General features: G+C 34.4%; 1 protein-coding gene across 7 annotated transcripts in view; it reads right to left on the reverse strand.

Moving 5' to 3' along the window:
• PPFIA2 (PTPRF interacting protein alpha 2) overlaps window positions 1-25,765 on the reverse strand; it is a gene marked incomplete at both ends in the record, with an annotated part of 453,530 nt that overhangs the window by 26,485 nt on the left and 401,280 nt on the right. For all 7 annotated transcript variants that reach the window (XM_081311622.1, XM_081311628.1, XM_081311626.1 and 4 more), the window contains one exon: window positions 2,702-2,783. In XM_081311622.1, coding sequence (XP_081167748.1) covers window positions 2,702-2,783 — 82 coding nt within the window. The remainder of the gene's footprint in view (window positions 1-2,701; window positions 2,784-25,765) is intronic.

The following is a 25,765-nucleotide window of genomic DNA, read 5'->3' on the forward strand; positions in this document are numbered from 1 at the left end:
AGCCTTGTGATTTCAAACAAACCATGCAGGGTAGCTAAATCATCTTTCCACCTACCTATGAATACCTGACCCACAGAAGCCCCGAAGTAATGAATGCCATGTTTTGGTATAATTTGTTACTCAGTAGTTGATAACTATACAGGCATCCTTTTAATCTATAAAATCTATGATATTAAAAAACTATGTAAGGCGGTGGTGTGGGGAGTTCAGAAACAAAAAGCCAAATCTCTGAAGCAGTATAGCTGGGGCTGTGACTGAAATAAGAAAAAGGATAGAGAGAACTTAAGCACAATGACTATATAGTTGATCCTGCAAATTTGTCCTGCAAACTTGAACTTACTGTGACAGATACATTACTGATGATGGAAGATAGGACTGATTTCTTACTTTATAAATTCAAACTAATTTTATAAACTTTGTAAATTTATAATTTTGTATTTTAATACAAAAAAAATGAACATCTAAATACACTTTCACTAGACCCTAATGATTCTATACCCCTCTTTTAAGATCTCCACACTGGTTAATGTTGTCCAAATGCTTGTCTATGCATTGTTACCAGTGTTCTTTGTGATGGCACTTTAAAGAGTTTTTGATGTAGATAAATGGTTTGCAAAGCTTCAGACTCCTTCCTATACAATATTCTTTAGAGACTCTGAACTCCAGGAAGTGGAAGGTGAACATTAAGAGCTCTCATTCATTGGAGCACCAGCTGATTCATCTTTCTTATTCCACTTTATAATTTGAGTCACATTAGGAATCACACTATAAGCAATTTCTGTATGCTCAGGAGAGGTTTAATTAGCACCAACTGCACTGCCTGTCATTTCCTAGCACCTTAATGCCAGTAAATCTGTTTTTTTATCTGAAGGATTTGCTCATCACTTGCCAAAATAGCAGCGAACTCTGTCAAACTGCAGCTCATTTTATTGAAATGAAATCTGAACAAAGAACTCTTATCACTTTTCAGGTGTGATGTCTTAAGCATTCTGTCTTGTAATTGATTTTTAAAATACAGTAATTCTAAAGACATGTTTGGAAGAAGCAGTTCTGATGTCTAATATGCTAAAATTTCCCTGACATGGCAGAATAAAATAAAAGAAACAGACTTGTTTCAGTTGAGTCTAAGAAAAAATGCAAAGTATAATTTTATACCTACACTAATATATATTTTTAAACCAAAGTGAGTTTTGATTTTTTTCATCATTGATTAGTTATATATGGATATATGATAATGAGGTATGTGACTTTATAACCCCAAGCCATTTAAAACAATGTGTGTTATTGCCTTTATTAGGCAAGAAAAGCATAGATTCTGCTTTCCCCTCTATTAACATCTTCTAGTGTTGCTAGCAGCAGCCCACCCTCAGGAACTAAATGGAAATGACAGTGACCACCACTCATACATAACATAAAGGGGCCCTCTGCAGTCTAATAAATATTCCCCTCCCTGTCAGTGTCTGTGTCTCCTGCTCTCCACCCCAGTCATACATTGTTTCTCCAGAACATTATACTCTGGGAAAATGCTGACTGTGGTTCTTATTTAATTAACTTGAGCTAAACTTAATTAATTAACTTTATTTATTAATAAGTTGAGTGAACATTAATTAAACTGATTTTTTCTTCATTTTCGACACAGTAGGGAACTAAGACATATGTCTTCTCCTTAATGCCAAGCTTCTAAACCTCGCTGATCCTTAGACCTGTAAGAACCACGTTCAAGAATTAAAAAGTGAAGGTTCAGCTCCCTTATGATTGGATGGACTTCATATCTTAGATAACAGAAGATAGCTCTTCTCTGCTAATGTGGACTAGTAGATTGGAACAGGTACTTTCTTATAACAATTGAAAGATGGATCAATAATCATTTCTTCTGCTCTAGACCTTTCCTTTTACCCCACTGCATGCTTTGTTCTGCTACAATCACAGGAAAGTGTCAGAGTGAAATCCTAGTGCTCCCAGATCCCCCAGATAAGGCAAATAATTCCTCTATGAGCAATTCTAGTCCATTGTTAAGCTAGGATCCAGAAATGACAAAATCATGGAATTTGCAGGGAAATGGATGGCACTAGAGCAGATTATGCTAAGTGGAGCTAGCCAATCCCTAAAAAACAAATGCCAAATGTCATCTTTGATATAAGGAGAGCAACTAAGAACAGAATAGGGAGGAAAAGCATGAGAAGAAGATCACCATTAAACAGGGTGGAGAGGAGGGAGGGAAAGAGAGAGAGAAAGGAAATTGCATGGTAAAGGAAGGAGACCCTCATTGTTATACAAAATTACATATAAGAGGAAGTGAGGGGAAAGGGAAAAAAACAAGAGAGAGAAATGAATTACAGTAGATGGGGTAGAGAGAGAAGATGGGAGGGGACGGGAGGGAAGGAGAGGGGGGATAGTAGAGGATAGGAAGGGCAGCAGAATACAACAGACACTAGTATGGCAGAATGTAAAAAAGTGGATGTGCAACCGATGTGAATCTGCAATATGTATACGGGGTAAAAATGGGAGTTCATAATCTACTTGAATCAAATGTATGAAATATGATATGTCAAGAGCTTTGTAATGTTTTGAACAACTAATAATAATAAAAAATAATAAAAAAATTAAAAAATTAAAAAAACCAGAAACCTATCTTTACCTATCTCTAAAAACTATTAATGAGTAGTGATTGACTTAGGAACTTCTAGTTTGATTTTCTCACCTCTAGCCAAGCGACCACAGTGGGTCCATCCCACTGGGCAAAAGGCAATCCTTTCCTCCGAGCTTCTTCAAGAAGTTCATGCCTGAAGTATACAGCAAAGATCATTTGTCAGTAATATGGAAAAAAAGATGTTCGTGGTTATTTTTAATGACACTATTTTAAAATAACCAATGATCCTTTATAACTTTTAATGAAATGGCACGGAATAAACAAAATTCTTCTTCCTTTGAGTAATATAAGCAGACCACATATTGATTTTATTAGGGGTGACACATTGATATCTAAAACTGATCTTCTCTAACATTTATTCACTAAATTTGAATGTTATGTGCTAATGAACTAAGAATCTGAATTATACTATCAGCAATGATCTTATCCCTTTAATATGAGTCACATAATCATATTCAATCATATATTATGAGATCTAAATCTGTCTTATTTCATCTGCCCTTCTCTCTTCTCATTACCATTTCAATGGCAGAGAATATATTTGGTTATAGAAATAAAAAATGAATTTGGTCATTTTGGCCCCATTTTTCATGGTGTACTTGATTTCAGTCTAACCTCTGGGCTCATGAGTAACTTAGAAGTTAGTTCTTTGGATTACATTTAGTTAAGTTAGTTCTTTTGGACTACATTTCAATTGTTTTTGAAGATTTGAACAATATTATTAATGAACTTGATCTATTGACTATATAACAACAGCTTCCCCAACAGTTAGGCAATGTACATTTTGAATACAACATAGATCATTTAGAAAAATGGAATATGTATTTGGTCACAAGTGAAGTATCCATAAAAGGGTAAACCAGGCAAAGAAGACAACCAAGAGCACAGAGGCTATAACACTCAGGAAAGGATGAAGCTTTTTAAGGAAAAAACAAAGGACTATAAAACAAAACCATTCTACTGTCTGTGGCCTCCAGTTTGCAACTTCTAAGGGTCTGCTCTGCTCTGAAGTCATCCAAGCCCAAGCGTGTGCTACTGCCACCTGTCCATCTTGTTGCTCACTGTCTGACCTCTTGGCCACTCATAGATAGCTGAAAACCATATCTCATTTCATAAGAACTCCAACCCAAGTTGATTTCCATCACTAAAAAGAAAAGTATAAAATTCAACAGTATATGTGTTTTCATTTATAATCACTGCTGCTTTTAAAGAAAGTAAAATACTTCAATGAATATAAATGGTTGTTTTTGATATCAAGATAATGTAAAGAGCCCCAACAAATGCATCTACAAGTCCACTGTCCCTACCACTGAGAATTTAGAGCTGATGTACACTTACTAAATCAACTTAAGATCACTCCTTATTGAGACAGCAGGAATGTGTTTCCATTGAAATTAAAAGTGCTGTATATCTGGCCAGGAAAATATTTAGAAATACATTCTCTGTATCTTTATATGCCATAATCCTAGACTCAAATGATGGTATGATACTTGCTTTATTTTGAATGTATGTCTTTCATGCTTTGAAATACATCACAGATAGTATACATGAACTCTCAGATACAGTATTTATTTCCTACTATTTATTAATTCTTAGGATAAATTATATTCATATAATATATGGTAAAAATTACTTCCAATGCCAGAACTTCATGTGTTTGTAATAGAGGCAGCCAACAAAACTGCACAGAAATGTAGCAAGGGGCAAAGCAAAACTTGCAGCTTTAGTGGCTGAAGAGACACATAAATTAACTGGTGTTTCATTTGAGTAAATGGCATCAGTAAGTTCTGTGTATAAGCTATCCAGAACTCTGGTACCTGAATCTGAAGTACAGGCATCTCCTTAGTTGGTTTCTCTACCATCACCCATTCCTTTGGGCATCCCAGTTACATTCCTTCTTTGAAAATCAGTTTTGAATAGCTTAGTTTCACTGTGGTAGATATATTTATAGAATTGGATTGAAGGATCAAAGCACAAACAAGCAGGTGCTTAACTCACTGTTGTGAGGTAAGACTTAAGCTCAGGTTGAAAAATAGAGCAGAAGACTCTGTTTTGGAGCCAGCAGTTAATTGACTCAAGATCTCCTGTTAGATCAACAAACTTGAAACTGTTTAAAAACATACAGCACACAAATATTTGCTTAAACTCAGGGATGAACATTCTGATTATGGAATTTTGGTTGTTATTAATCATTATCTTCTTTAACAATAATGCAAACAATTGGTGAAGGCTAACTTTGAAAGGCAAGTAGGACTGATATGCAGATGGCACTATGAGCAGGATAAGCAGTAATGGTGAAGGTGCAGAGAGAGAACTTAACATGGACTATGTGCAAGAAAATTTACAATAGTCTTTCCACAGAGTCTGAGCATGTTGTTAGAGTTGTAACATTATACTCAATAGGTAACAGAATAGGTCTAGTTATAATAGATACATGCTAATAAATGGGAAGAAACAAAGATACAGTTACAATGTTCTTATTAGTTTAGTGAGAAAGTAAGTAAGTAAACACACACTAACAATCAAGGAACATTTTCATACCGGAACTATGTAAGTTGTACAAAAACCATCTTTAAATGTTAAACCCCTTTAATTTTGAAACTTCTGACCAGTTCCCTAAAACAAACAAACAAACAAACAAAAAACTACCATAAAAGCCAGAGTGAGCCTATTAAAACTTAAATCTAATCATATAACTTCACTGCTCATAACTCTCTAATAACTCCTTGTCTCACTGAGTGGGTTCCACTCCACTCTCCATATCTCACCTGAATTAACTCTCTTCTCAGCCAGCAACACTGTTCTTATAGTTCTCTGGAAACACAGAGGTCTCTTTCTGTCTCAGAAATTTTGCACTTGCTGTCGCTTCCATTTGAAAGATTCTTTCTATCTACATGTGGCTCACTTCTTCACCTATTTTAACTAGACTCAAGTGTCACTTCCTCTCTGTCTCCTTTCCTATATCCTCTGACCCCCTAAAGGCATTTCTTGTTCCCTTCTATGTTTAATTTTTCTCCATGCATTTACTTTCTAACAGTATATCATTTACTCTTCAGTCTATGATCTGCCAATAGGATACAAGCCCAAGAAAGACAAATGCTTTTATATATTTTGTTCAGAGATGAGTTTGAAGTTTGGAACAAAGTCAGTCATAGAACAGGAACTCAGAAAATAGTGCTAAATGTTGACCAATATACCAGGCCATATTTATATTTATGTGCATCCTGTTTTAATAAATTGTGTTCCATAATGTTTTATTTTTGCTTATGAATATTTTCATACTTCAGACATCTTTTGCTATTTTATCTTACAACATTCAAATTTTTATGTTTTAAGTAATGAAAGATTTTCTTCTGCCCTACCTCCCTTTGAAATGTTTATTTTTTTCTTTCTCAGACTAGCCCTGATTATAGTTGATCCCAAGTGTCTGATGATCACTGATGGGGTTCTGGTTAAGAGGCAGCGCAAAAGTGATTACATATTATTTTAATTAATCTATTATTTTAATGAGATGATTGGAAAATTATTGAGCAATCTGGCTCTTGAGAAAGTTGTTTGGTTTAAATCACAACTCTCACAACACAATAGCTATAGTGATATAACTGAAAGAAATAAAGTAAGGGAGCCCCAAGTTCAATGAATTCTGTCCTTTTGGCCCCAACTGTTAGATCTGACTCTAAGCAGAAGCCTTAATATGATACACCCCAGATCAGGAAGAAACAGACAAGCCCAAAAGTGGATGGCTGGGCTATATCCAGGACTGGGTATTACAGGAGAGTAACTCCAGACTTACTTGTCCTTAACCCAAGGGAAGTATCACTCATGTAAAGAAAGATGTGGACATGCTGGCTTTGGAGAGAAGTAATTTTAGAAAAATAAAGCAATGTGGGCAATGTTGTAATTGTAAGAAATCACTGAGTCTAATATTTAATCTTCTACCAGATTATTAAGGATAATATTGACTGTATGGGGCTTAGTTGTTGCTATCAGAAAAATAGTGCTCTAAACTATTTAGGAAATATTAAATAAAAAGCTGATTTGTTGCAGACAAAGATTTTGGATATACTGGTATTCTTGGTTTGATCAGTTCATGTGTGAGAAGGTATTTAGTCTGGAATACATTTTCTTTATAGCTGATATTCAACCTTTTAAAGGCCAAGAGGCAGTTCTCAGAGTGAGGCTATGATCAGTTCTCCTACTACATTTTTTTAATATTTATTTTTTGATTGTAGTTGGACACAATACCTTTATTTTATTTATTTATTTGTATGTGGTGCTGAGGATCAAACCCAGGGCCTCACACATGCTTGGCAAGCTCTCTACCACTGAGCCATAACCCAGCCCTCCTATTCCAAATTTGATTTAGAAAACTATTTTTCTATTTAGAACTGAAGAAACACTTTTTCTTTCCTAAGATAAATGTTCCAACATTTTTTCTCAAGGATACTTATACATCATTGTAGTTGTGAGCTTGAATTTCAGCTTTAAAATTTAGACTAGATTTTCTTCCTTCTATGTTTTCTTTCTTTTATTAATTATTTTTAATTTATATATGACAGTGGAATGCATTACAATTCTTATTACGCATATAAAGCACAAAAATTTTTCATATCTCTGGTTGTATACAAAGTATATTAATACCAATGTACTTTGGAAAAAAAAATGTCTATCACATTCCACCATCATTTCTAACCCCATATTCCTTCCCTTCCCCTCCCACCCCTCTGCCCTATCTAGAGTTTGTTTATCCCCCCCATGATCCCCCTCCCTACTCCACTATGAATCAGCCTCCTTATATCAGAGAAAACATTTGGCATTTGTTTTTTGGGGATTGGCTAACTTCACTTAGCATGATCTTCTCTAACTCCATCTATTTACCTGAAAATGTGTGAACCCTCACATATCAGATAGAGCACTAAAAAACTCAAAAGCTAAACACTAAAAAAGGAAATAACCCAATGAATGAATGGGCCAAGGACCTGAACAGACACTTCTCAGAAGATAATATATAATCAATCAACAAATATATGAAAAAAGTGTTCATCATCTCTAGCAATTAGAGAAATGCAAATCAAAACTACTCTAAGATTTCATCTCACTCCAGTCAGAATGGCAGCTATTATGCATACAAACAACAATTACTGTTGGCGAGGATGTAGAGGAAAAGGTACACTCATAAACTGCTGGTGGGGCTGCAAATTGGTGCAGCCAATATGGAAAGCAGTATGGAGACTTCTCAGAAAATTGGAATGGAATCATGATTTGACTCAGCTATCCCTTTCCTTGGTCTATACCCAAAGGACTTAAAAACAGCATAGTACAGGGACACAGCCACATCCATGTTTATAGCAGCACAATTCACAATAGCTAAACTGCAGAACCCACCTAGATGCCCTTCAATAGATGAATGGATAAAAAAAATGTGGCATATATACACAATACAATATTACTCAGCAATAAAAGAGAATAAAATCATGACATTTGCAATAAATAAACTAGATTTTCAAGAACATCAGTAGCACTTCCTTTGAGAGGAAGTGACAGCACAAAATTATTATTACCTGTGTGAAAACTCAAGAGAGATGGACTTATTGTAAGGGAGATTATTTTGAATATGTAAAATTAGTCACTTTGTATTTTCAAGAAACATAGTCTCTGTTTTCTCTGATAAGTGGACTAAGCCATAATGGGGGGGGGGTGTTATGGGATGAGTTGAGGAACTTTGGAGGGGGCAAAGGGTGGGGAGGGGGCAAATGGTAGGAAAGATGGTGGAATTCGATGGACATTATTACTCTAGGTACATGTATGATTGCCCAAATGGTATGACTCTACTTCATGTATTACCAGAGAAGTGAAAAATCCTGCTCCATTTGTGTACAATGAATCGAAGAGCTTTCTATTGGCATGTATAACTGATTAGAACTAATAAATAAAATTTTAAAAAGAATATGGAATTATCATTAAATTCTAAGCAAAGCTTTGTCAAATGTGAAATGTCACACTGACAGAAATTCCGTTGTAATATGTAATCAATCATTAATAAATCAATGAACAGGTTAAAAAAAAAGAAACAGATTCTCATTTGCAATAAATAATATTATTATCCTCCAAAGGCCTTAGACTCTCTTATAAAGCAGTTACTGTGACAAGTTAGGAAGGCCCAACATGTGGTGAGTGTTCAGCCTATAAGTAATTTGCATGCTCATAGGTAAACATGTAGAGGGAAGCCCATGCTTGCTACACCTGATCTAAGAACATGAACAAAGGATGAGTACCCTAGAAATGACTAGTTTAAAAAATTTCTAGTTAAAGTATCAAAAGTAAAGGATGTGGAAAAACAATCACCAGGGAGAAAAGGAGGACAATGGGTCCCAGGGAGAGAAGGAAAACAATGTGCCATTTTCCAGTAAAATGGGCTCTGGGCTTTCACAACTGTTCTATCAACTGCCCAATGGCCCATTCTGCTATGATTCAACTAAATCCTATAAAACTCAGATCCCTATTGTAACCAGTTGCCATTTTCTCTCTTGAAAATGTGTCCCTCAGGTGCTTAATAAAGCATTGCTGATCCACTGAGGTCTGTCTCTGTTTCTTTTTCTTTCTCTTTTATTTTGCTTTCAAAGAGTGTTCATAAACTGTATACAAATCTAGAGCACTTGCCATTTTGTGATTTCCAACTCATAATCCTGACTAAGCAGGTAAGATCTTACTTAAATAACTAAATCCTAATGGAAATATCTAGATCCTCCTCTTTTCTTCTCCTCCTCCTTCTTTTCTAATGTGTGTATGATACTGGGATTGAATCCAGGGTCTAGAACATGCTAGAAAGTGCTCACAACTGAGATATACTCCTGATCTTATTTTATTTCATTTTTGAGATAGGGCCCTACTAAGTTGCCCACGTCTGCCTGGAACTTTCGATCCTCCTGCCTCAGCCTCCCAATTAACTGGGATTACAATTGTGCATCATCACACTGGGCTCGGATTTTATGTACCTCTTTAATTATTTCAGTTGTGACCTAATTAGTGTAGCAGGGGGAAACATAATTTGCAATTATGTTTCTGCAATACTAAACATTGAACAACATCTTCATGCCCCCTTCCCTTGTGTCCCAATCTAACTTTGTCTTGACTTTTAAGATTCAAGAAACCTACTTCCATTTTATTTTTCTTTCCTTTGGTGTTGGGGTCAAACCCAGGGTCTCATGCATGCTAAGCAAGCACTTTACCACTGAACTACACCCTCTGCCACAATCTGCTTCCTTTCTGAAGTCATTATAATATTTCACCAAGCCCTATAACAATTTCCTTTCATAGTTTTGCTGGTGCTGAGCAATCCTCTCTACTGTGTCTCAACATTTTATATTAATTTGATTGTTTATAAATTGTTCTCCCCTATTCTGTGAATTTGGTAGCAGTGATGTTGTATGCCCTGTGACTAACCATGTTATCTGGACAGTCATTTGTTGATTTTTATAGACCACCTATTGGACATATTTTGCCAATAAATAAAACTGAGAATCTGGTTTAAAATATGCATCCTGGTAAGGAAGAAAGATTTGTGTAAATACACATATAAATAAATAATAAAAAACAATAGTAATGTGGGCCACTGAGATGTACTCTGTAGAACACAGTAAAGCAGTGAGGGACCAGGAGTACCAGCTTGCCTGGGAAGGTCCCTTTGAAGAAGCAATATTTAAGTTGACATTTATATATGGGAAAGAGGGTAGCAGTGAGGGTCTTGTAGAAAAATGTCTTCAGCAGAAGAAAACCAGGTTTATTTTCAGTGAAAGGAATGGAAACAGATGTGTGAGCAACAGAAATCAGGCAGGCAAGGCCAATGTGGCTGGAGTGTCCTGGAGCATGGGAGAGTTGGGATTGAGCGAAAAGACATGGAGAGACAAGCAAGAGTAATGCAAGATCATGTTGGGCCTGGAGGCTGTACCGAGGAGCTTATCCCACTAGAAATTTCAGGCATGGCAACAGAATATGATTTATATATTAGAAAGGTCTCTTTGGCTGCTTAATACAGAGAGACTTGAGACAAAGGTGGTAGTTACGGATTCAGTTAGGAGGCTGTTGCCATAGCCAAATAAAAGATGGTGGTAATTTGCCCTTGGATTATGTCTGTAGACATGGTGAGAAGTGGTCAGGATAGAGATTCAGACACATGGTGTATATTCAGTAAATTGTAACTGAATGAACACATACTAAATTTGCTTCTCATTGTCTATATTATCCTTATTATTATATTGGTTATTTACTTACTTTTGTAAGGTTGAATTTTCTCATATTTGAAGATGATTATAAATTAATCTCAATGCAAGTATGAGAATTGAATAATTCTGAGAAAAGGACCTAGCAGACAATACTTATGCAATGGATGCTAATTTTCTGGGCCCATCTTTTCTTATTTTTCCCAACACAACTCATTTTATGTGCCACCCTCAGATTAATCTCTTAGAAAACATCTATTAACTTACCACGCAGCTCAAATTTCTGTAGTACATTTTTACTGACTAGAGAAAGAATGGTTTCATGATCATTCCTGATGGGCCTCTAAACTACATTTCCAGATGTGCTATTGGATCTCTTTCTCCAGACATGCAGATACTCAGTATGCTTTAGACTTCACCTCTGCTGTTCTACTGCCATCTTCTTCATTTGGAATGAATTTTCCTCTGTTCTTCCCTCTAAACATTCCCTGTCCCTGAAGTGCCACTACTCTTACCATGTGTAACACTGGTAGGCAGATTACTGCATGTTACAAGGCCGGTCTCTACACTATAATCACCTGAACCCATAAGCCATCTCATTGGCTTTTATACCCCCGTTGTAAAACATACTGATTTAGGAACTTAACCTAAAATGTTTGAAAGGCAAAATCAACAACAACTTATCAACGGACTGAACAAACTCCTAAATAAAATTTAACTGGAATAAGGTGATATGCATTGTGAAGTACTCCTTCTTCCTAAATTATATGAAGAATTTGCAGGGCAGAGTAGCTTGAATATTTTCTCCTGAAAGGGAAGATTATTTTTTATTTATGTTCTCTTCTTCCCCCCATGCTCAAATCCTATTTTTTTTTTTTATTGGTTGTTCAAAACATTACAAAGCTCTTGACATAGCATATTTCTTACATAAGCTTTGAGTGAGTTATGAGCTCCCATTTTTACCCCCAACGCAGATTTCAAAATCATATCAGTTACATATCCCCATTTTTACAAAATGCCATATTAGTAACTGTTGTATTCTGCTACCTTTCCTATCCTATACTATCCCCCCTCCCTCTGATGCCATCATTCTTTACTTAGTTACCCAGTGAATGAAAGAACCAACATTATCATAATTTTTAAGAGAACACTAATTTATATATTAGATAATCCTTTTCAGAAATAGCTATTCTTCTAGCAATTTTATCAGAATGGTAGAACTTGAATTTGTTAGTGTTTATATTTGTACCTATGAGATTTGTAATTCATTAGTTATGCAAAAAAGTTACAGACCATGAGGACAGTAATGTGCTTTCCCCCATATTCTTTCCAGTGTAGCTGATTCCTTGCTGTCAGTGAAAAAAAAGACTTTATTCTCAGACCATTAGTCCAGGATGCTATTTTGGGACTGCCAATTTGTGATATGACTGTCTAAATACCATACAGCATTGCTTCCTGTCACTCAAGGTGACCGTTTCAGTCGCCTTCCATTCAATGCCTGTCAATTTCCCCTTCATAAATTTTACTGCATTCCTTTACCTCCTATTTTTGCTGCCACCAAAGTTCCTTTTCAGCCTTTAATTGGTCTTTCTCCAGGCTTCTTACATTTCCATGAAAAAGAATCTTTCTGGGAGATAGATTTTGTAGCAGAGTAGATGAGAGAGCAGTTCTCCAAATCACATTGCTAGAGCTAGATTCCTGTGACTCTCCTTAGCTGCACATCCAGAGACATGTCACTTTACCTTGCTGTGCCTTCCCTTTCCTTGTGTAAACTGTAGCTGATAATGGTACCTACCACAGGGGACTGAAGTTTCCATGAGAAAATATGTGTAATGGCAACAGTGACTTGCATAAAAAAGAAACGGTCAATAAATGTGACCTTTTACTACCAATAATCATAGTGCCATCCTCTTAGAAGTAATAGATGGTTCTACAAATACCTGCAGTATTGTCCTTAACTTACTGTCTTGGCTAAATTGTGATTTTCCTTCCTAATCATCTCGTCTTATTTCTAACCAGAATTGAAAACTCACTTTCATAAATAGTTTATACTTTACTAATTCCTTTGCAAACACCACTTCCCAGGGGAAATTCTTTCTCCTCTTTTTTAACTATCAAAATCTTATTGTTTGCTTAAGTTGACTTGCTTTTCATATGAAATAGCTAGTGGTCATCTTTGTTCACAGTATTTTTTTTTTTCTCCTTTGGAATCTGAAATGAAATAGTATCAACAGCATTCATAGGGACCTTAGGCTATCACCACGTGCGCAGGCCTCAGCTCCTACCCGAGACAGCAAAGCCCAGAGATAACAGTTTGCTCTTCCAATGTGCCATACACTTTCCTTTGTATGCTCTAGCTAAAAATATCCTTGGAATGATTTCTATATTATAATCTACAAAACTCACAATGTTGACCGTCACCTAGGATTATTGTCTGTAGGGTGATTTCTAAGTATTTTATCTTTTTGTTAACCTCTAATTGCTTATGGAATCTTTAGAAAAGAATAATAACTTTGCACAACTGTTACCTAGGTTGGCTGCAGATGGAGATAAAAATGCCCTTTCTAGCATTCAGAAAGACATTTGGTAAACTGATAAGAGTATTGCCAAAGCTTTTGTTCAAACTCTCATAATTTGTGGATAATAGCAATGGGCTTCCAGGTCCTTAGGGGTCTCTTTTTTGGTAACTCTCCCTACAATATTGTTTTCTAATCTCTAGTCACAAATCTTTTTTAAGACTTTCCTACTTACAGGGCTCACCATTGTACTCAAACGAAGCAGTCAATATCTTCTAAAAAGACCCTGAGTGATCAGGCTTCTTGTACCCCCAGCTTCCTCTGCTCAATCACTAGTAAAATACTAGCCACTCTCCAAATACCTCACTCTATATTACCCTTCCATGACTTTCTATCAGGCCTTTTTCTTCTTTCAGGAAAATTCTTCTTAACATCACAGTAGTAACAATCCAAACTCATTCTTCAGAGACTTTATCCTTCCTGTTAAGATTCCAGGATCTCTCCCAGGATGCACTAATTCTCCTATACAACATTATACCTTTTATGTACTCTGGTTATTGTACTTATATTTTTTATTTAAAATTTATAATTTTATTTAAGTATATTAAGTAAATTGTATTATAATTTACTGCAGTACGTGTTACAGCAGAGATTTATCTAATTTGTTTTTGTTCATCGGAACCACTTATTACTCTTTAAGATGTAACACAGTGGTTTGAAAGAGCAAAGGTTCTAGATATCTACAAATTCGGCACTATATCTCACACCTAATTTGCATATTAGCAAATACACACTTGTTATTTACTATGTTCCAAGCACTATCCTAAGTATTTGTAAGAATTAGCTCATCCAGTCTTCACAACAATTCATTAAGATACGCACCTACACATGTTTGTTGATGGGGACATTAAAGAATAGCAGCTCCTGGGAGTCAGAGAGCCATTGAATGGCAGAGTCCAAATTTGAACCCAAACAACCTGGCTATGGAATTGGCTCTCTTATCTCCCATGCTATCCCTTAGCTAATTCACCTCTCTGGAACTTTTAATAACAAAAAAGTAGCACTTTCCTCATTGTAAGCATAAAATCAAAAGATAGGACCCCATCTTCCTTTCCCTAAGGTTCACATTTTTTTAGAAGTGGCAGATATTTATGTGACTAACCGGTTCATGGATAAGGACTGTGCCTCCTTATTGTCATACATTTCAATCCTCAACACTTTTAAGAGAACAAAGGAACTGTGGCTTTTCCTTTTACTCTTTTGTAAAAGGAAAAGGTTCTGTATCTTGGACACAGGAAGGTTATCCTAGTTTATATAATTGAAATGAAAAGTTAAACTTGTTGTTATTTGTCTCAGTGAAATTGATTTTCTGTACTAAATTATAAAGTAATTCTCTGGTTGAAAATGTATCTTTAGAAAACCCTATTGATTTACTGTGGTACATAACAAATACTTAAATTATTGAAAAAACTAGAAGAAATACATATATGGAGTTTTAAAATAAGATATAAGTCAAATGATTTGACAATTTAATCCACTTCTTAATGTTAGATCAGAGAATAAATTTTCCTTGCACAACATCAGCAGGAAATGTACACAGAATTTACACTATTATTAATTGTAAATGTACACTATTATTAATATATCTTGTTCCATTAAAATTCAGCATTCAAAGAGTAAATAGGATATAATCTCTTCAAATTTTAATCAAAGAATGAGCTTATTATAACTCCATAATTCAGGAATTTGCACTAATTGACCAATTCTATGAAAATCAAAAGTGATTTAAGAAACTAGTTGAAATTCTGGTCAGCAAATGTGAACAAAATATGTAACCATCTACACTTTTTTGAAACATGCAAGCCAAAAATACATATCTTGTTAACATAATTATTCTAAACAGAAATATGTCACAAATCCCAATCAGCTGCTTCAGAAGATTGATTACCTAAATATACATATTTAGCTCTATAAAATTAAGAGTTTCAAGTTCAACACTAACAAGGCTGACTTGATTTTGGAATCATAGCATAGTGTGATTTGTGTGTGTGCAAATGCAATACATGTGTATCCTGTTGCTACATATTACACATTTAGTAAAAATGCATAAAAATCAATGACGCATTTAAGTAGTGTTTTATGTAGACTCCAGTAACACACACTAGGCTGTTTAGATGTGAAATAAATTGATTACATTAAACCCCAAATTTATTCATATTTAAAACTATTTTTTCGTCAAGCTGCTCTGAAATATAGGGCATAGTCTCATGAAAGAAATTTAATTTATTTGTGAATTTGAGTTGGGATTTACATAATTTCCTTCCTCAATTTATTTTGAGTTTAATCATTTTAGAAACCATTAAAAAGGTGTAAACACATACATGAAAATGTGATTAAGCAATGCAATTACTCATGCTGTTCCTGAAAACAAGAGGGGCTCATATTACTTTTCACTAAATAATCTCACTTTTGATAGACCCTCTATTCTACTTACTAGCCCCCTCCTGATAGAAATCAGGGACTTGCTGGAGAACATTGTAAATATTTCAAGTTACATTGATACCATTTAGATTATATTTTTTAGTGCCTTATCTGATTTTGAGATCCCTTTCATTCAATTTGGAGATTTACAGTTTTCATACTGCTGAGGTTCTACATATTCTATACTCCTCTGGGAGCAGGATGATGATAATAATGTTAGTATGAAGAATATCAGTCATCAAAGGGTGTATAGCCAATGAGTGGGACAGGGGGACTTACCCTCTGTCCTCTGATTCATAATTTAGTGCTCTCTGCCCCCAAATCTCCCATGTCATTGTCACTTTGTAATATCTTTATTATTATATCATCCTAAGCTCTCTCTTAGTGATTGCACTAGGGGAAAAAATTGGAGTTTTAAAATGTGTAAGTTCCAAGAGCATATGCAAGAAAACAAGAAATTCAATTTTAGAAGGAAGACAGTATGACAAATTTTTAAAGTCCATTAATGAATTGTTTATATTTTTGTTTGCCAGTATTTCATTCCATAAGGGACAGGGAAGTTAAATTTTATTTGTTGAAGTAATTTTCTTCATAAAACTTTGGTGTCATTAGGAAAAAGAAGACACAATTTATATGATGACATGAAAACAATGCTTTAAAATTCTAATGTCAAAAATATTTCTTATTTTAAAAAGAGCTTACAAACTTCATTTCACCAGCATGATTGGCTAGCATTCCAACCATGCCTTGTCTTGCAGTTTTAAGAACACCTTTCTAGAGCTGTCCTTAATAGCATACTTTATGTTAACTTTAGTTAATACTGCATTGTTAAAAATTATATTGGGGAATTAATAATTAGAGTATTAATAGATATTAACAGACAATAGATAAGTTCTCTTGGAGTATTAATAATTAATAAAATTAGAGTAGAAAAACAATATAAAATTAATATTTAACAAAGTTATATTACAAAGTACATGACCTGATATTAATATATAAAATATCCTTAAAGACAACTAGTAATACTCTTTGCAGCTTCCTATATACTTGCATCTCACTGGAACCATTTTCTTTTGAAAAAAAAAAAAAAAACACCTTGCTTTAAATTTAAAAGTAATATCTCACCCTCAGTACAATGTCTTAATGAATTCAACCCTGTAACCAATGCAGAAGTATATACCATTGTAAATATGTTGAAAATATTATGCACATTCTTTTTACTATTTACTTTGAAATACAGCTTGTTTGAAGACTCAATAAAATGCTGTCAATTTATTTCCAAGATCATGATTTAAATGTAAAACCATTATCTGAGTAATGTAGTATGTTAAGCTTTAAAATTTAGTCAGTAGAATAAGAGATAATGGAAAGAACACACATTCAATCAATTAAGGATTACTTTGGATTCTCTAGATACTAAGGTTCTGCTGAGAAGACTCAACATTTGATCCTTTCTGGCTAAATGTGGTGCCATTAGTTGACAAGTAAGTTTGCCTCTTGAAAATAATGCACGTGGAGAGCTACAGCCCTAAAAAAGGCTCTGGCAGGTTCAGACTTGCAGCACAATTGGTAATAAACGCCATGGCCTGAAGGATTACTTGAGCTTACTGAGTGCCACATTATGACTTGAGAACTACAGGAAATGAGGTCCACAAAGTCTTTTGACAGTGACCTAACAGAACTGAAGAAATAGAAGTACCTGAAAGATCAACATAATTAATTTGAACGTGAACATTTCTCTGAACCAATGATTCCTTTTATTGTGTGGAAATGAATACACTTCACAGTTTTCATTTTAGATCAGAGGCAGTGCAGCTTGTTTTACAACAAAGAAAGAAAGAAAGAAAGAAAGAAAGAAAGAAAGAAAGAAAGAAAGAAAGAAAGAAAGAAAGAAAGACTAAAGAGAAAAGAAAAAGAGGATGTTGCTGAAAATAAACACCATGTTTAGTAGCCATTGTGATTCAACTTACCCAGATGTGCTTTTCATGAGATGGAGAAGGATGGATGAAAAAGAAAAGCACACAAATGTTAATGGATACATTTCAATCAAAGAAAGCCATGGAATAAAACAAGAGCATCATTTCAGGGGTGAGAAGCGCAGATATGAGATGACATGGTGAATTTTTTAATGTCACCATGACACACATACTCACTGTGTTCAAAAGCTTGGTCGGGCTGAGGGCAGTTCTAATAGTAGACCAAAAACTCTGTCTTGAGTATGAGCCACTCTGAAACATGCATGACCACATTTTCCAGCCTCTAGTACACCCCAGGAAGAAATCATGGTACCTTAGCATAGAATATGGTTCTCCTCAGGCCACATCTGAATTACTTTAAAAATAGAGGCAGCAACCTACTAAATGGCATTCAGAATTTCAAATAGCCCTATAATCCTACTGCCAAAGCTCCGGAGAGGGGCGCAGCAGAACTCTGCAGAGGCAGAAATTGGAAGGTCAAAATATCTGGATTCCAATTTGTCTAATTTGACACCTTGGTCAAAATTCTTACCAGGTTCTGATCTTTAATTTCCTCAATATTATCTGGAGCAAGAAGAAAATTGTAAAGTCCACCCTAGGTCCAAAATGTTTTATTCTAATAAGTACTATAATAATGATGGTTATTTTTGTGTAAATATACATGTACCAGTAATCAGAACATAGGAAAATGCAAAGAATTTTATTATTCTCCCTTTGCTTCATTATTTCCTTTTTTATTTGAACTGGAAAAATAGAAGTTAGGTTTATGCCATTTGTGTTGCTTTCAATAGAAATACTTGATGAGGTATTTATAAAAGTTGCTTTGAAGAACAAAATGAACAAGATCAATCCCTCAATATTACTAGAAAATCATCAGAAAATGACACTGCTTCAAATGTAGCTTTTGAAGTACCATGTACTCCCTGGATGTAGTAGAGGCATTGAAAAAATGTGGAAGTTAACTAATAGAACAAAAAGCCATGGAAATATTGTTTTTAAATTTCTAAGCAAGCATAATAGACTAAATCTTAGAAAAATAAAACTGTTCTACTATTCATAAAATATATTCAATATAATAAAATATGAAACAAAAATTCCTATTTCAAAAATTAGACAAGTTAGAGCATTTCCTTTTTTATTGCACAATTATTATAAAGAAAAGGTTGATGTGCAATGTTAACACCCTGCACGTGCCTCATCTAAAGGCATTCATTCAGAGAAACCATGTATTTTTTATTAAAGGGGCATTTTGGAAATATGCAAATTTTTTGGCCTTAGCTCCACAACAGCTGTGGCAAGTTCTTTGAATTTTCACATAAACAAAAACATAAATGTTCATAAAAAGTGAAACCACAATATATTAAGAAATTGATCATCATACATGCAACAGAAATAAAATTAAGACCAAAAAGAGATTGTTTTTAAATGTTTAAAATGGTTTTCTTGTCACAAACCTTTGAATTCTATGATATTCTCTAGGAAAAAACAGTAACATCTGAGTTTTCTAGAAAAGTTGCCAAAAATATTTGGAACTAGTTTTTATATTACCCTGAGAAAATAATCTTCCTTAACCTACCAGCTATTTAGAAATCACTTTCCAATAAAACAAAGTGATTAAATTTGCATATAGTAGAATACTAATATTATTCAGACCTTCATTCATTTTTTTAAAGAGAGAGTGAGAGAGGAGAGAGAGTGAGAGAGAGAATTTTTAATATTTATTTTTTAGCTCTCGGCGGACACAACATCTTTGTTGGTATGTGGTGCTGAGGATCGAACCCGGGCCGCACGCATGCGAGGCGAGCGCACTACCGTTTGAGCCACATCCCCAGCCCTCATTTTTTATTAAAATAGAAAACTTATGCCAATTAAAACACCTAATAATATGAAATGTAAGAGAAATATGGAAATAAACAGAAAACACAAATTTAAAGGTATTGCTTGAAGTTCTAATATTTTTGGTCTCACCAATGAGTATACATTGTTTGATTTCTCATAGTTCTTATAAACTTTCAACAAATTTAAGAGCTATTGTGAACAGTTATTTTCAGTCTAGAATATTAAATATTTCAGCCCATGACTTTCAAAATATGTTCTGCAAAGAATAAAAATCTATAGTCATAAATGACTCATACTTTATGATAATATAAATGTCATGTAATATCTAATATATATTTGCAGAGGTGTTTTTGTTCCTCTGGATAAAGTGTTCAATTTTTCTTCTTTTAAAAATTAATATTTCCTTTCTTACAAACTTGTATTTACATGGAGATATAACCTCATCATTATTTTTCTCTTCATTCCAAAGTATTAAGTTTATGATAATAGTAGAAGAGATTTGTTGTGAATAAATATTCTGCAGTTAACGATCACTGTAATAGGTGAGCAAGTTTTAACCAATACAGAAAAGAGCAGGTTATGACACCACCAAATGGATAAGATCACATGCAATTATGGGCATAATGTTTTCCTTGGGAACAACAGCATATATGCTGTCTTTTCTACAATAGGGCCTTAACTTTTTCAGTTGTCTCAATTTAATATGCCAGATTGTCTATCAAATGAATGAACTTTCTGTTTATAAAGTTGTCTGACTTAGGATTTAAAACTTCAGATGAGAAACGATTCACTACATGAGTTTTATATATGGAAGATAGTTGTCTCTTGATTCTTAAAGTTCAAGTTGGTGACTTAGAAACATTTTTAAATCAAATATTAACACCAATTTGTGAAGTGAATGGGTGGTGTCTGGAAAAAAAAAGTGCAATGAAAGAATTTCTTTTAATATGTTGAGGTGACAATGTTAGAAGGTCTCACTGGGAAAAAGACAAAGATGACAGCAGGATTGAAATGTATAAGAGCAAGTAGGAAGTCAACATAAAATGACTTAGAAGATGGCAAGAGATGATCTGGAGTAAGAACAGGGTTGCTCTGCTTTCTGATGATCCTGTATCTCGCGCTCTTTGATTATAAGCTCATGAGCAGACAGATGTATATGTGAGGACCATACAAAACTACAATGAGTTGCACAGAGTAAAAAAAGAGAACTATTAGGGTGACTGGGAAGTAGAACACCCAAATGAAGCTGGTCCAAGTTTTCTGCTATAATTTTCTGCAGCTCCACAGGCATTTCCAAATGTGTAAACGGGGAAAGAAAATTTCTTGCTGGTTGGGATATGATATGTAGATGTAACCAATGAAAAAGAAGTAAAGAAAGTTAAGAACTTTTTGAGTAAATGGAAATGGAGGGCCTGGAATCTAAGCTAAAAAAGGAGGAAGGGGAATACAGAGAGGGGATAATGCACTAGGGAAAAAAAATGGAAGTTAGAACAAAAAGATGATTGCAATACAGCAAAATGAAGAGAGAAAAGACTATGGCTGGGGAAAAATTACATGTTTGAATTAGTAAATTTAGAGAACAATTTAGGATGAGGACAAGATTCAGAAGATGACTCTGGGGATTGTATGATTTGGTGCAGAGAATGACACTGGAAGTGATGAAGCTATAAAACTAAAAAGTTAGGCTGGGAATAGTGAGCTATTTGGATATAAAATCATCTGAGGATGATGGCTGGCATTGCTTCTTGGACAAGGACAGATGATGGGACATAATGTGAAAATACATAGCCAAACAGATTATTAGTGGTCCTTGTAAATGAAAGAAAACAGTTCAGAAGTTTTAAGTATGGCTTATCATCACAATACTTCAAATAATTTTTCCTGAATATTGACTTCAAGTAACTAAAGTATTTATACTTCTTAAAAGGGTTAATAATTCTTTATTCCTCCAAAAGTTTTGTTATTCATTTTTCAGCAAACTTAATGAATTCAAGCCCCAAATTAATATTTTGATGAACTGTAGAATTTACGATTGACATTTATATTGTATGTTTGTGCATTTGTGAATAAAATAAATATACATGACACATGTACATTTAAGTGAAAAATTCTTCAACATAGAAATGTTTTCCATAAAATCACTGAAAGAGGATATACACAATTTCTGCCCTTCATAGAATTCTAGAGACATGGAAGAGATCTTGCTTCATGAATGGCCAATTTTAAACAACTATTGGAAGAACCCGCATCTTCCAAGACCTTATGAACAACACTATATGGAGCCAATATAAGACCCTATATTTGTAGGAACAAATGTGGAACATTCTTCCAAATTAAAAAGTCAATATTATATTTAAATATATCTTATTTAGTACTTTTTAATAAAGGAAACAACTTATCTTTTCCATTAGATACTACCTTGTAAGTTTTAGTGAAATGAAAGTTTAAATTGATTCAAGCACACAACTTCTATTTCTCACATGGCTTGTTTTCTAGTGAATGTTACTATTATTACATAAAATTTTGGAATACTATGTCTGGCTAATTACATCAGAAAAAGGTAATTTTATAACACAGCTACATCTCATGTTTTTAAACTATCCTCCCACTCTTAGGAAAGGTATGTGTTTTGAATACAGTTGCTGCTCAGTTTGAAAGACAGGGTGGAGGTAGATAAGAAACTAATTATTACTTAGGGAAAAAATATGCTAATTTTTTCAGACTATAAAGGAAAAGAGGGATTCTTTATTCACACCCTATATATATACCATTAAAATATATAGGTGATTCAAGGTCCTGTAAAGATTGGACTATATGCCCTTTAGATCAAGGCTCTATCTCAGATACTAAACATTCCAGAGGAAGAGTGGCTCTGAATATGTTTATTCTTGTATGCCACAGTGTCTGGAAAGTGGCACTTTCTCATGTGTGAAAGAAAATAGCAGTTTCAGCCTCGAGGCTTATGGAAAAAAAATAATAAAAGAGGTAATATATGTAAAATTCGTAAAAGAGTGCCTTGCTTTGCTCATTGCAATGTCTCAATGTGACTATTATATAGTTATTACACATAAAACAGATATTATTATCTCAACTTTGATAAAGACAAGGAGGAAAATGAAACAGAATAAATGTACACAAGGAGATAGGTGTATGAAATTTCATAAGCAAGAAAAGATATTACATATATTAAGACCATGAAGTGCAAAGTTGAAAATGGAAAGAGAGAAAGCTGGTGAGATAAGCAGGAACCAGATAATGTAGGGATTTGTGGGCTATATAAAGGCATTTGAAATTTATCCTGGGGCTGCTAGGGAATCACTGAGAGGTTTTAGACAGGTTCAAAGATATGATTTAGGTAAATCTCCTTAGCTGAAGTATGAAAAATGGATTACAGGAAGGCAAGTTGGAAGTAGGGAGACTGTTATAGTCCGGACCTGAGCTTGAAAATAGAAAACCAATATGTTATAGAGATTTTTAAAGAGATGTAATGGTCTAGGCTTGGTGATGCTACAGGGAGTGTGTGAAGGGAGAATAAGAACAAGGAAGAAGAGCAGTAAAGAAGCAGCCTAGGTTTCAAGTTTGCTCAGGAAGGTACAAATAACTCCTCTCATTTCTGTTTCATTTTCTGAGTTTTCCTCTTTTTTCTAGAGTTGTCTCCTTATTTATGTATGGCCTCTGTTTATGCATTCAGATATTCAGAAACTGAGTTTTGAGTACTCATAATATGTGGGGGTCAGTATGATAAAAAAATTCAAAATTCTGAATTCTCTTGTGTAAATGGGATGAAGAATCAACAGCATCTTAGGGCAGGGACAATTTTAAGAGAATATAGTTCATTCTCATCTGAAAGTTGATTTCCCCATAATAATCCTGCCATCATAAATGTACACAGCAGGTCTTTATTAGACACAATCATGGGGATCAACTTTCTTTCCATGTGACCAATTGTACTAGGAGTCTGTGATCCCTAATAGTTCTCATTTGGAGTCAGCTCAAATTTATCTGTCATAACCTCTGACTTTTGGCCCACAGTTTTAACAGAAGGCCACGAAAACATATGTGATGGGTGGTTCTTTCTCTGAGAAGCATCTGGATTTTTGTTCTCCACACTCTACAGGTTTAATCATTCCTATCAGTCCTTGAGGACATGGTTTTGTGTCATTCACTATTATGGTTGTGATTTTCTGAATACATGTTGGTTTTATTTATTTATTTGGTACCAGGGATTGGACTCAGGGGCACTTGGCCATTAAGCCACATCCCCAGCCCTTTTTTTGTATTTTATTTAGAGACAGGGTCTTACTGAGTTGCTTAGCACCTCACGTTTTGCTGAGGCTGGTTTTGAACTTGAGATCCTGCTCTCTCAGCCTCCCAAGCCACTGGGATTACAGGTAAGCGCCACTGCTCCCGGCTACGTGTTGGTTTTAATACATACACTTCAAATATATTTCCCCAAAGGTAACACAGTATTCATCTATGATATGGTCAGGCACAGAATTTTGATCCTCTCATTACTTTTGTTGCTATTGAAAGAATTAAACTTTTTTTTCAAACATTGTTAATTTGTCTATTTTGCAGATACATTTTTATTAGGAGCTACACTGAAACCATATATAAATTATAGGTATATGTAAAATATATGAATATATATGCACATATGCCTATATATGCATATACACATATTCTCCTATGCATAAGTAATAATAACTGTATTGAAGTTGACAGTAGGATCATCTTTAATAAAGTCACCTTGTTAAATTCGGCTACCCCTGTAAAGGTCTTTCAAAAAATGTTTTATCTAAAAACTTAAATATGCGTTCTAGCTCATACTTTGACAAAATCTGATGCTCTTGCTTAAAGTGCTTCTAAAGGTGCATCTTCTGTTCCACTCAGCCATCATCAATTCATTTATTCAACCCCTTTGGTTACAAAGGTCATTTGCCTTTAAAATGGAGAAGATCTTTTAAATAAAAACAATGGGTAGCTTTTATGGTGTGGGGATTTTCTGATTTTATTAAAAGACCAGTGATTTTGAGAAATGATCCTGGACTCTGAAATACTTTAGTGCAATAATTTGTTTCCACATCTCTCTCTAAAAACTTTTTGTAAAGGGGATCTGTACTTTTGAAATATCAGTACATTATAATATAGTTCATGGGACATAACAGACATTGAGTGTAGAAATGAAAAATTATTGATGGTCAAATCAATCCTGAATTCTTTTAACCTATGATTTACTGCAGTAAAATAAATGATGTGAATTTATTTAGAAAACTATTTTTCTAGTATTTGTAACCATTGTGAGATTAATTTCCATTTTAAAATTCTTATTTTTTCTAAGTGAAAAATGTTTTTTTTTTTTCTGGGAAGAAATTATGCAGAAACAAAGGGCATTCTTCTCTTAACTGAGAACAGCCCTTTTCCTTCCATTTTTTCCTTCATCCGAATAGATCAAATATAATCAAAAAAGATAAAAAACAGCACTTTGGTTTTCCTTACTTTTATTTTTTCCTCACAAATTTCAGCACATTGTGGCCATTAGCCTCTGGTCTTATTTTTATGCAGGTTCAGGGAATTCATACAATTGTCCATGGTTGGAGCTCAGCAGGGCTATGTGGGATTAGGTGGCATAGAAGTGACAGCTTAATCTCAATGTGTGCCCAAAAAGCACAGATCTGGAGTTCCAAGGAGGAAATTCAGACGCATTTTCCCATGGAATAATGAGAACATTAGATTCAGGTTCTAAAATATTCTAAAATATTCTACTTCTTTATTGGATCCTTTGTGTTGGTTGCCCAGAACTGTTCCCCAAATAGCTGTATCTGCACTACATGAATCCTTGGTTATAAAAAATTGTTTCAACTATAAATATCAGTTCAATACTAAGCAGATCATGTGATTTAACTTGGCAGCTCAGCTTTGGAACGGCGTGAAAGAGGAATATATGTTATCAACCACATTGCAGAAATATTTTATGATTTTTTCCTGTTAAACTCTTGGATTTCTCTTGGTTTTATCATCTCTAATTTGTGAGAGACTTTAATAATCTCCCACTGGATTCTCCTTTGGCTTTATGCAGTTCAT

This window comes from Spermophilus citellus, assembly GCF_964194105.1.
Source record: "Spermophilus citellus genome assembly, chromosome: 10".
Lineage (NCBI taxonomy): Eukaryota > Metazoa > Chordata > Mammalia > Rodentia > Sciuridae > Spermophilus > Spermophilus citellus.